The following is an 11,974-nucleotide window of genomic DNA, read 5'->3' as shown; positions in this document are numbered from 1 at the left end:
TATTTTAATAAAATACATTGTTATAGAAATTAAACAGTATGTTTATATATGCATAGTCATTGCGGAATGCGTATTTTTATATTTCAAATAAAAATGATAAATAAAACATATTTTAAACAGATTATGTATCCAATATTTTCTTTCTGTTTTAAATTGGTTCTATAAAATATTACTAAATATTTGAAACATAATTTGAAACGTAATAATAGTAAAATATTACTAAATATTTGAAACATAATTTGAAACATTAATGATAAAACTGAATTTGCACTATACATAGAAATTAAACATGTCTTGCACAATATAAATTAACACTAATACAATTAATTAGACGAAACAATTATTCCTTTAATTATCTATCTGTTTCTTCGGTTTAATTGCTATAACCGTAGCATCTAAAGTAATTAATGATTCTGATATATTACTTATGACTGCATTATATTTAAAAAAAAATCATATATGTAAACGCTTAATTCTTCAAAATCCTCCTAAGCTTTGAAATATTATTAAATGTACTATTTAAATTAGTATTTAAAACCTTTCCTCCATTTCAGCAGCAAGTGTTTACAAAAGCTATCTAATTAAATTATAATTTAAATTTACATTTTTATATAATATATTATATTTACGTAATACATATATTATATTATGCATATATATACATATATATATATATATATATATATATATATATATTAAATGTAATTTGTTTAATTTGTAGCCCATTTATTTTAAGGTAACGGACCTATAATCTACAATCTATATTTACAATCCACATCTACAAACTCCACAAATCCGTTACCTTAAAATTAAATAAAAGTTTTTGACTCACCGATACTGATGCGCAACAGCGGAGTCGATTTCGAAGCTACGTTGTCTATAACACACAAATATAAAATTCAAATTAGCAGTGTTTAAAATGATTAATATTTTATATTCAATATTTAATTTATATATATATATATATATATATATATATATATAATTGCAAATAAACTATTTACCAGACGGTTGCTCTGCCGAAGCTCGATGCCTCTCCTAGGCCTCCTCCTCCTCTCAGTCTTAATCGCGCGATACTTTTAGCGGCACTCTCGCACTCACGTGCGATATTTTTATATCGCTACTTCCGCACTTTTACGCGCGATACTGAACGGCACTCCCGCACTATTCGATACGATTAAAAATTTTCTGTTTTGTCGCGCGATGTATATATTTAATATATATATACTTTAAACGGCACTCCCGGTTTCGGTACGAGCGAAAATCCCGTTTCACTTTTACAAGAGTCATCTTCGAGTCAACAGGTCGGGAATTCAACGCATCTTACCTCCGAACAAGAGTTAAGTCTGAAACGGAAGAAAACTATCGATTGATGGAATCAACGCGAATGGAGTTCACTCGACTCTAGTCCGCGCCTAATATCCTATCTCAGACGGAACAAGAGAAGGGATCCATTAACGACGATTCCAAGCAATCGATCGAATCCTAACCGATCCGTACCGAACTGGAGCCAGAAGCAGAGCGTGACCTCAATCAGCCGGACTTTTGAGCAAAAGCTCAAAATCGCGCGCCCACATACACAGTACTGGCATCCGCATGCGCGCCGGCATCACCTAAGTGCCGCGTTGCACCAGGCGTGAGACAAAGATCGTTGCAGCAACGACTTAATGAACATCCCAGTTAATTGACGTCGGAAGATGACAACTAGATGACAAATAAATGAAATTGGGATTGCGAGAAAGTCCAACGCGAAAACGCGATGACGCGATAACGCGAAAAAGCTAAACGCGAAACGCGGTAACGAAACGCCGCCGTCCGCGACACGTTGACGGCACCGACGACGAAAAGTCGACGACGTAATATGTATATATATTTTTTTAATAATATATTGTATGTATATATATATATACACTAATACATGATTATATTTATAAATGACGTTAAAATATAAACATCAAAAATCATTAATACTTTTACTTAACATTTTTTATTCTTTAAGTATTATGGTTTCTTAATACTAATCTTTTTTATATTTTTTCTCTGTTAATATTTTTGATAGAACTTTCAAAAATTGCTGTAAGTACTATTTCATATTATATATATTTCATATTATTATATTAATTCTGTTATTATAATATGTTAAAATATAAGAAAATACTTTTCGAGCACACTTTATTCAGCATAATAATTTTAATACACAAACCGTACAGCTGCTTCCTCTATATGTTAAGTTCAGAAACAGTAAGGCACAACATAAGGCAACATTTTTACAGCTAACAATAAAATAAAGTTAATTCATTAATTTCAAAATGTATTAATACATAAATAGAGTGAAATTTCGTAAATTTGAAAAAGAAATTTGTATTGATATACAAATAATATTTTAAAAATTTTATTTACTTAAATGAAATATATATAAAATAAAATAGCTGCCCAAGAGGAAACAACGGATTTATTTACATGCATTTATATAAATCCACTGCTTCAAAATAAAAATTTCGTCGAGTACTCACCGGTAATGATGCGCAACAGCGGAGTTGTTAATATTGAAGCTATGTTGTCTGTAACATACAAAATCCAAATTATAATAGCGCTTAAAATAATTAATATTTTAAGAAATTATTATTATATATGGAATAAATTTTATACGTAATTATAAATAAATATATAAATATGAAATAATTTTAGAAATAGTTAATTTTTAAGTAGAAACTTTTATAGAAAGAATTTTTATAAAAAATTTCCTACTTTGTTCTTGTTTGAATCATTCAAATAAATGAATCAAATTAATATATGTACGCGATTTATAGATAACAGAATAAATAATAATACTCACCATCAGGTTGTTCCGCCGGTGCAAGATGCCTCTCCTAGGCCTGCTCCTCCACTCAGATCATCAAGGCTGCGATCTATAACATACAAAAAGAAAATCTAAATTGTAACAACGTCTAAAATAATTAATATTTCAAAAAAATATTATTGTATGTATCGAATTTTATATTCGATCCATATAATAAGAGCAGATTAATAAAATAATTCTATAAATTTTAGAAGAAAAAGCATTATTAATTATTCTTCAATAATTTTATAAAAGCTTATATTTTTACAAGCTTATAGTTTTTATTTAAAAACCTTTTTCTTCAATTCTCTCTTCTTTAAATCATATAAATAAAAAATCAAATTACGCGATTAATTGTTTAATTTACATTATAATAAATATATTTAACATTTAATATATAATTGCAAATAAATAAATTATTTACCAGAAGGTTGCTCTGTCGAAGCCCGATGCCTCTCCTAGGCCTCCTCCTCCTCTCAGTCTTAAACGCGCGATACTTTTAGCAGCACTCCCGCACTCACGTGCGATATTTTTATATCGCTATTTTCGCACTTTTACGCGCGATACTGAACGGCACTCCCGCACTATTCGATACGATTAAACATTTTTTGTTTTATCGCGCGATGTATATATTTAATATATATATACTTTAAACGGCACTCCCGGTTTCGGTACGAGCGAAAAGCGAAAAGCTAAACGCGAAAAAGCTGAACGCGAAAACGCCGCCGTCCGCGACACGTTGACGGCACCGACGACGCGAAAGGGTACTTAGCTTCCTCTTCAGGCCCCTTGAGATTTATTCTAAATTAAAAAATTTAAAATAAACTTCAAGGCACCATCCAAGTACTAAGCCCTCCCACCGCGACAAGGTGTACCCCGTGGGAGGGTTATATTATATATAATATTTTATATATAATATAATATATAATATATTTTGTAATATACTATCTAAATTTTAATTCGCAAATAAACAATAAATAAAAATCATTTAGAAAATATTTGAGAGAGAAAAAAAAGAATGAAAAAATACAACAAAAACAAAAATCAAACTCCTGCAAATTACGAAATTTGTTTTTCTCAATAATTAAATGATTGCATTCAAATAATATATTCGACGAATAATATATTCGATAATTATAATCCAAACGAATAATATATTCGATAATTAGAAAATATTTTACATTATATAAATACGTATATATTTCTTATACCAGTAATATTTTAGACAAAAAAGTTGTTAAAAAATTACACTTAACATTAGCTAATTATTAGTAATATATGTACATATACATATATAATACAATAATTAACGCGTGTATATATTTATTATAATGAATTTTAGTGAAATTGCCAATTAGTTGATATCAATGTAATTCAATATATCCTTTCAGAATGATGAAGGAGCACCACTAATGTGTGCCAGTGAATCACAGGATATATCGGAAAGATGAGAGATACAGGACTTATTAAGTTATCATAGCAAATGTTCGAGGGATCATCCAACCATTTACTCGAGCTTAGAGCCAGCGCTCTCGTGGTTACGCGAATCAGTGCCAGCTTTGCAAACGCAGAGCTAAATGATTATTATGTCAATTTCTCGAGACATATGAGAATATATACTGATAGTCAACGATAATTGTACATTAAATGAGAACTGCAATTTTAATAAGCAAGAAAAAGTTGTCATTAAAAAAAAAGAAGGAAATGTATTATAGAACAAAAATTTGGGCTAGACTTTCTTTATGCTCAAAAGTTATACATATTTAATTTTTACATACATATTAATTAAATTTGTATTATTTTTTCTTTCAATTTTCATGTTCCTATTTTTTTAATAGTTTTCAAATTTCTTTCCCATATAAATTTATCCTATATAAATAGTGTATTATTTTACGGAAAATAAGCACTTAAATTCTGTAGGACACAAATGATAACAAAACATAATTAAAGAAAATGTTAATAAGGATAATAAGTTAAGGATAATAAAATTATAAACTGATTTATAATTAAGAAAATATTATATAAATATTGTATAAAGTAACTGTTTATTATGGATAATGTGGTGTAAGAGTTTATTAATGAAATGGATCTCTTAAAATTCACACTTTTATAAGTAAAATTCCTATCTATTACTATATGTACATGAAATTAACTATTACCTAATCTAGTTAAAAATTTAAATATTTTTGTGATATTTTCAAAATGTGCTTTTTTATATCGTTTTAAAATAATTATAAATAGTATTTAACACAAGAGACACCGATACTTATATGATACATATTCGATTATATACGAATCAATAGTTTGTCTCAGAGATCCTAAATAAGGATTCCTGAAATAAACAGAATTAAGAAATGGATAGAATTAAGCAGTAAATAGAATAACTGTATATAATATATAACTATTTTAATAAAATACATTGTTATAGAAATTAAACAGTATGTTTATATATGCATAGTCATTGCGGAATGCGTATTTTTATATTTCAAATAAAAATGATAAATAAAACATATTTTAAACAGATTATGTATCCAATATTTTCTTTCTGTTTTAAATTGGTTCTATAAAATATTACTAAATATTTGAAACATAATTTGAAACGTAATAATAGTAAAATATTACTAAATATTTGAAACATAATTTGAAACATCAATGATAAAACTGAATTTGCACTATACATAGAAATTAAACATGACTTGCACAATATAAATTAACAATAATACAATTAATTAGACGAAACAATGATTCCTTTAATCATCTATCTGTTTCTTCGGTTTAATTGCTGTAACCGTAGCATCTAAAGTAATTAATGATTCTGATATATTACTTATGACTGCATTATATTTAAAAAAAAATCATATATGTAAACGCTTACAATTCTTTAGAATCCTCGTAAGCTTTGAAATATTATTAAATGTACTATTTAAATGTAGTATTAAATACCTTTCGTCCATTTCAGCAGCAAGTGTTTACAAAAGTTATCTAATTGAATTATAATTTAAATTTCCATTTTTATATAATATATTATATTTATGTAATACATATTTTATATTATGCATATATATACATATATATATATATATGTATGTATATATATATATGTATATATATATATTAATAACATATAATATACATTTTTATTAAATATTAAGAAGATTAAAATTAATGAAAATTAATTAATTTGTCTCTTTTAAAAATTACACCTCTTTCTTCTACCTTCTTTTTTTCTTTTCTTTTTTTTTTTCTTTCCTTATGTTTTTATTTTCTAAAACAGATTAGATACATTCATCATTAATAAATAATAAGCTAAGATAAATGATTATAAAATAATAAAAATTGTTAATATATTATATATTTTGGCAATAATATATACTTTTATGTTTGAAACTGATTGTAAAAATTCCGAAATCGCGAATTTCTCGAATTCTTCATTATTAGGAGATATATTATCTAGTATACTGCAAATTTAATAACAATAAAAAAGAAATAAACAACTTATTTTAATTTAAAAAAATAATACAATTTCTTAAATTAAATTTCTCAGGAACGTATCCTTTAATTAATCTGATCAAGTACAGTAATGCGTCACTTATTAAGTATAGCAGTGCGATTAATATCAGATAATATGGAGATTGTTGGATAAATTTATTCTCAATGGGAAAGAATTGAGGGAATGTGGTAGATAACGTAGTCGTAATCTACAAATAAGTCAAAGGCTCGATGGGCCGGGATCGATTCCGGATAGAATCGAAATCCAATCTTTCTGCATTCTGCCTCTATTTTAAAGAACATAAATAGAATATAAATGTTCTACAAATTCTATCCAACATTTTACATGAATATGCTTGATACTCCCTTTGCAGTTGCATGGGGATATTAATCGACCCTTTTTTCTGCCTAAATTAATTATTATATTAATTATTACATTAATTATTATATTAATTAAATTAATTATTTAATTAAAAATAAATTAATGATATAGAGATACAAAATCTAATTATTTTTGTCATTGTTTTATAAAATTTTCACTTATATCATTAATTTATTTTTAAATCATGTTATTGTTTGTATGACATAATGTCGCGTATCTCTTTATTTCGTTTTTATTTTTTGTTATTTTTCTTGCGAAATATAATTAATTTTAATGTTTTATACAATTAAAGAGATTATAAATTATTATTTAACTTATTTATTGTAAATAAGCAACACCGGCACTTCTCGTACATCTTGCTGGTTTGTCATGTACTAAAACTAAGCTTTAGTACATGACATGATAATAAGTACAATGTTTTACTAACAAACTCTCATTTTTTACGAAGCGTTCTAGAACAAATATCCTTAAATCATCAAAAAGATATTTAATAAACAAAACTATTGTATATACACATATATATACATTTTTCAAAACAAAAATTAGTATTCGATTTTGATTTCTATTTAAAAATTACGTTAATAATGTATGTATCTATTATAAAGTGCGAAGAAGAAATTAGTAAAATATAATAATAATTTTGAGCTCTAATAGTATTTCTTTTGATTTTAAATTTGTGCAATTATAAGATTATTTCAACGTTATAATATATATTATAAAATATTATAATACATTTAAAATTATTTTTATATTAAAATTCAAAAATAACTTCGAGAAAATAAAACTATGTTCGTTGTATTTTTATCTTGGAAATTCTGTCTTTATTCTTGTTTATTATATGCTTAGATAATATAATATTTTTAATATATTTCTTATATTATTTCCTATATTATGAATTATTATGAATTTGTATTTATAATTTCATCACTAAAACACATAATATCTTAATAAAAAAGTTAAAATATTATTTATGCAGGATTATATTTACATTACTAATTGTACATTTTATGTACATATAACTGATAATAATAATTGATAATAATAATACATATAACTGATAATAATAATATAAACTATCGACTGGAAAGTATTTTGGGAATTGCAGCAATATCGTTTGGATAATATTCTGCTAGGCTTTCATTTGGTATGTAATAGGTGCCTTCGAATCTAGAAAAATATTGTCCTATATCTACATGATTAATCCATTTTGGATCACATATCGATACATATACGAACTCCTAAAATAAAAAAAAATGATGTATTTTACATTATATGAATGAAAGATAACAAAATATATATATAATTTATATAAATGCTAGTAATAATCATACTTTGAGGCATATAACAAAATCTGTCATTTTCGATGAGAATTTTGTAAAGCGGTTCATAAACTGAATATTCGCCACATGTACATGAAATATGTAAAGGAATCGTGTATATATATACATATATATATATATATATATATATATATATATAATACACTAATTAACGCGTGTATATATTTATAATGAATTTTAGTGATATTGCCAATTAGTTGACATTAATGTAATTCAATATGTGACTTCAAAATGATGAAGGAGCGCTACTAATGTGTACCAGTGAATCACAGGGTATATCGGGAAGATGGGAGATACAGGGCTTATTAAGTTATCATAGCAGATGTTCGAGAGATCATCCAACAATTTACTCGAGCTTAGAGTCAGCGCTTTCGTAGTTATGCGAATCAGTGCCAGCTTTGCAAATGCGAAGCTAAATAATTATTATATCAATTTCTCGAGATATATGAGAAACTGATATTCAACGATAATTATACACTAAATGAAAACTGCAATTTTAATAAGCAAGAAAAATTTGTCATTACAAAAAGAATGCACAACAGAACAAAAATTTCGACTTTCTTTATGCTCAAAAGTTATACATATTTAATTTTTACATACATATTAATTAAATTCGCATTCTTTTTTCTTTCAATGTCCACGTTCCTATTTTTTTAAGTTTTCAAATTTCTTTCCCATATAAATTTAAATAGTGTATTATTTTACGAAAAATAAGTACTTAAATTCTGTAGGATAAAAATAATAACAAAATATATGTAAAAAAAATAAAGGATAACAAAATTATAAACAGATTTATAATTAAGAAAATATTATGTAAATATTGTATAAAGTAACTGTTTATTATGGATAACATGATATAAAAGTCTATTAGAGAATGAAATAATCTCTTAAAATTCACACTTTTTATGAGTAAAATTCCTATCTATTACTATATATACATGAAATTAACTATTACCTAATTAAGCTAAAAATTTAAAAATTTTTGTGATATCTCGAATCTTTCCAAAATGTACTTTTATATATCGATTTAAAACAATTATTTAACACAAGAGACACTCATACATATATGATACATATTTGATTATATACGAATCAATAGTTTGTATTAGAGATCCTAAATAAGGATTCCTGAAGTGAACAATGGATAGAATTAAGCAGTGATAGAATAACTATATATAATTTATAACTATTTTAATAAAATACATTGTTATAGAAATTAAACAGTATGTTTATGTATGCATAGCTAATACGAAATGTGTATCTTTATATTTTAAGTAATAATGAGATAAGTAAAACATATTTTAAACAAATTATATATCCAATATTTTCTTTCTGTTTTAAATTGTTTCTATAAAATGTTACTAAATAATTTAAAATAATTAAAGATAAAACTGAATTTGCACTATAACACTGAAATTAAATATGATTTGCACAATAAATTAACATTAATTAGACAAAACAATTATTTCTTTTCAATCATCTATCTGTTTCTTTGGTTTAGCTGCTATTTCAGCAGCTGTAACCGCAGCATCTAAAGTAATTAGTGATTCTGATATACTACTTATGACTGCATTATATTTAGATAAAAGATCATGTATATGCGTGCTTAATTCTTTAGAATCCTCGTAAGCTTTGAGATACGACAATGAAATCTTATTAAATGTACTATTTAATTCAGGAACATTTTTTATACGTTCTGACTCTAATATAGGTGCTAGCTCCTGCACTTTCGTTAACAGTTTATCATTCTCTATAATTTCTGGCTCCATTGTTAGCAGCAATTGTGCTTTAGCACTTATAGGTATATCAAAACCTTCAGGAACAGGTTCTAAATAGCCATTTAATTCTGGCAGACGCTTAATAAGTGCATTTGGCTTTTCTCTGCCCGACAATGCTGAAGAGAGTAGCGAGTTGACATCAAGGAGACGTTCGATGATAGCGTTTGGTGGTACAGGATCATCAATACTAATTGTTTTACCAAGCCCATATACTTGTTTCTCTAAATTAGCAATTCTGTCTTCTAACAACTTGACGGATGACATTTTAAAAGCTGAAATACAAAAATACGTACATAAAGATACATTAATTGTATTTTATAAATTAACTCAATTAGAATATGAATTGGTTTAAAATTATATATATATTAATTTACAAAGAGCTACTTTCAATAAATATTCATCGAACAAAGATGGAAAATGTTTAATTCGCATGAAACTAAAGATTTCGTGCGAACAAAACATTTTGCATTTTTGTCGCTCAAGATGTTGCAATTCTCATAAATAAATACATAAATTACACAATAATAGATAAAATCGAGAGACTACTTACCTCGTTGTTATAAATATCAATTCGATGAGACTGGTAAGTTTGACAGATTTGGAGGTTATGTCATTTGTCACTCGTTCGACATGCGCGCGCAATAGCCACGTGATCACGTGACTATACAAAAATTTTAATTCGATTATTAATTCGAGAAGCAGCAACTTTTCATTCGAAAATTTCAGTATGCGGCAATAAACTTTATTAATTTTTCAACATAATATAGAAATCTATAATATATAAAATATTAATATAGAAAATCATTCTTGTAAAGATTATATATTTCATACTCCGCGCATATTAGATTGAGAAATAACAGATACACTCGAGTACGAATATTAATTTGCATGTAAATTACAAAATATACATGGCAATACTCGATAAAATTATTCGATATTGTATTTAAGTCTCTGAAAATTTCACTTAAAAGCAAAACACTGCTATTCTACTACAGATAATAGATTACAAAATGTTTTCAAATTTTTAAATTTTAAATTACAACACATATTTTATTTGTGACGGAACTGAATTTTAAGGATTGTTCACACAATCTATTTAATTTAATCGTGATCTCGTCACGCAAATGAATTTTGTTACTTACCTTCTTTTCTCGGCGTGTAAATTTTCCATTTCCTTCCCGCCGAAACTCTGTCCAGGCTCGGTCGAGAAAATTTCATCTTGATCGCTTTTATTTCGAGTCTCTTCAAGTATTCCCGCACTCTTATGTCATTTTGCACATTTCCACTTTACACTCGATGTTTTCACGCGTAACTCAATCCCTCGAAACAATTTAAAAAATACATTTTTTAACGAGAAGGACGCGCGATTGTGTCCGTGATTTCACTTGAGTAGCTCCCTCCGTCGAGTCTCGAACCAGACGCTTTGGCGCCTTGACACCAGACGCGCCGCGCCAATTTTTTACCATTTGAATGTATCTATAAATTGTCGATAGATTTGATTCGTTTTGCTTGCTCTTTCTGCACTTGTTCCTTTCTCTCCAATGTTCTATTTTAAGAGTGCAGAAGCAGAAATTGCAAATAAACGGACGATCTAATAACAAATAAATATATGCCGATTTAGCGTCTGGTTTGTATTTTTTCGAAGACTAATTTATTGATAGGAATTTTTCACAAATTAAATTTCTAACATAATATTTTTAATAATTCATCTATTTTAGAAAAAAAAGGTCTTATGCAACGTCGTTACGTTTGTAAAAGAAATAGAAGGAAAGTCTTCATGTTAGAGAGAGGAGGTTAGTGCAATAAAATTTTTTGCATCCATCATGATAAAAAATTACAGATTAATTAGTCATAATCATTTCTTAGTCATAATATTTCTTTCCGATATGTTTATATCACTTGTCACATCTTTACGATCTATAATTCGCGACAAAATTTAAGATTTATATTTATAATATATAAATTTATTTATATAATTTTATACGTGTTATTTATATCATTTTGACACGTATGTTTTGTGCATTTATTACCTTACATTATAAATTTCTTTTAATGTATATATATATATATTCTTTTATTTTAAAAATGCATTACACGATATACACAAAATTATAGATTGAATCTCATTTTAAATTCGCGAATTATG

At 26.4% G+C, this 11,974-nt stretch overlaps 1 protein-coding gene across 1 annotated transcript; it reads right to left on the bottom strand.

Moving 5' to 3' along the window:
* Nucleotides 1-9,411: 9,411 nt before the first annotated feature.
* Nucleotides 9,412-10,484, bottom strand: LOC105249117 (dynactin subunit 3). The gene is made up of 2 exons (XM_011254351.3): nt 10,379-10,484; nt 9,412-10,100 (listed from the first exon to the last, which is right to left on the bottom strand). Exon 2 carries the CDS (start codon nt 10,090-10,092, stop codon nt 9,523-9,525), a length of 570 nt encoding a protein of 189 aa, XP_011252653.1. The 5' UTR covers nt 10,093-10,100; nt 10,379-10,484; the 3' UTR covers nt 9,412-9,522.
* Nucleotides 10,485-11,974: the final 1,490 nt, after the last annotated feature.

This window comes from Camponotus floridanus, unplaced genomic scaffold, assembly GCF_003227725.1.
Source record: "Camponotus floridanus strain SB8 unplaced genomic scaffold, Cflo_v7.5 scaffold139, whole genome shotgun sequence".
Taxonomy (NCBI): domain Eukaryota; kingdom Metazoa; phylum Arthropoda; class Insecta; order Hymenoptera; family Formicidae; genus Camponotus; species Camponotus floridanus.
The sequence above is the reverse complement of the archived record's forward strand: the minus strand, read 5'-3'. Positions and strand labels throughout refer to the sequence as shown.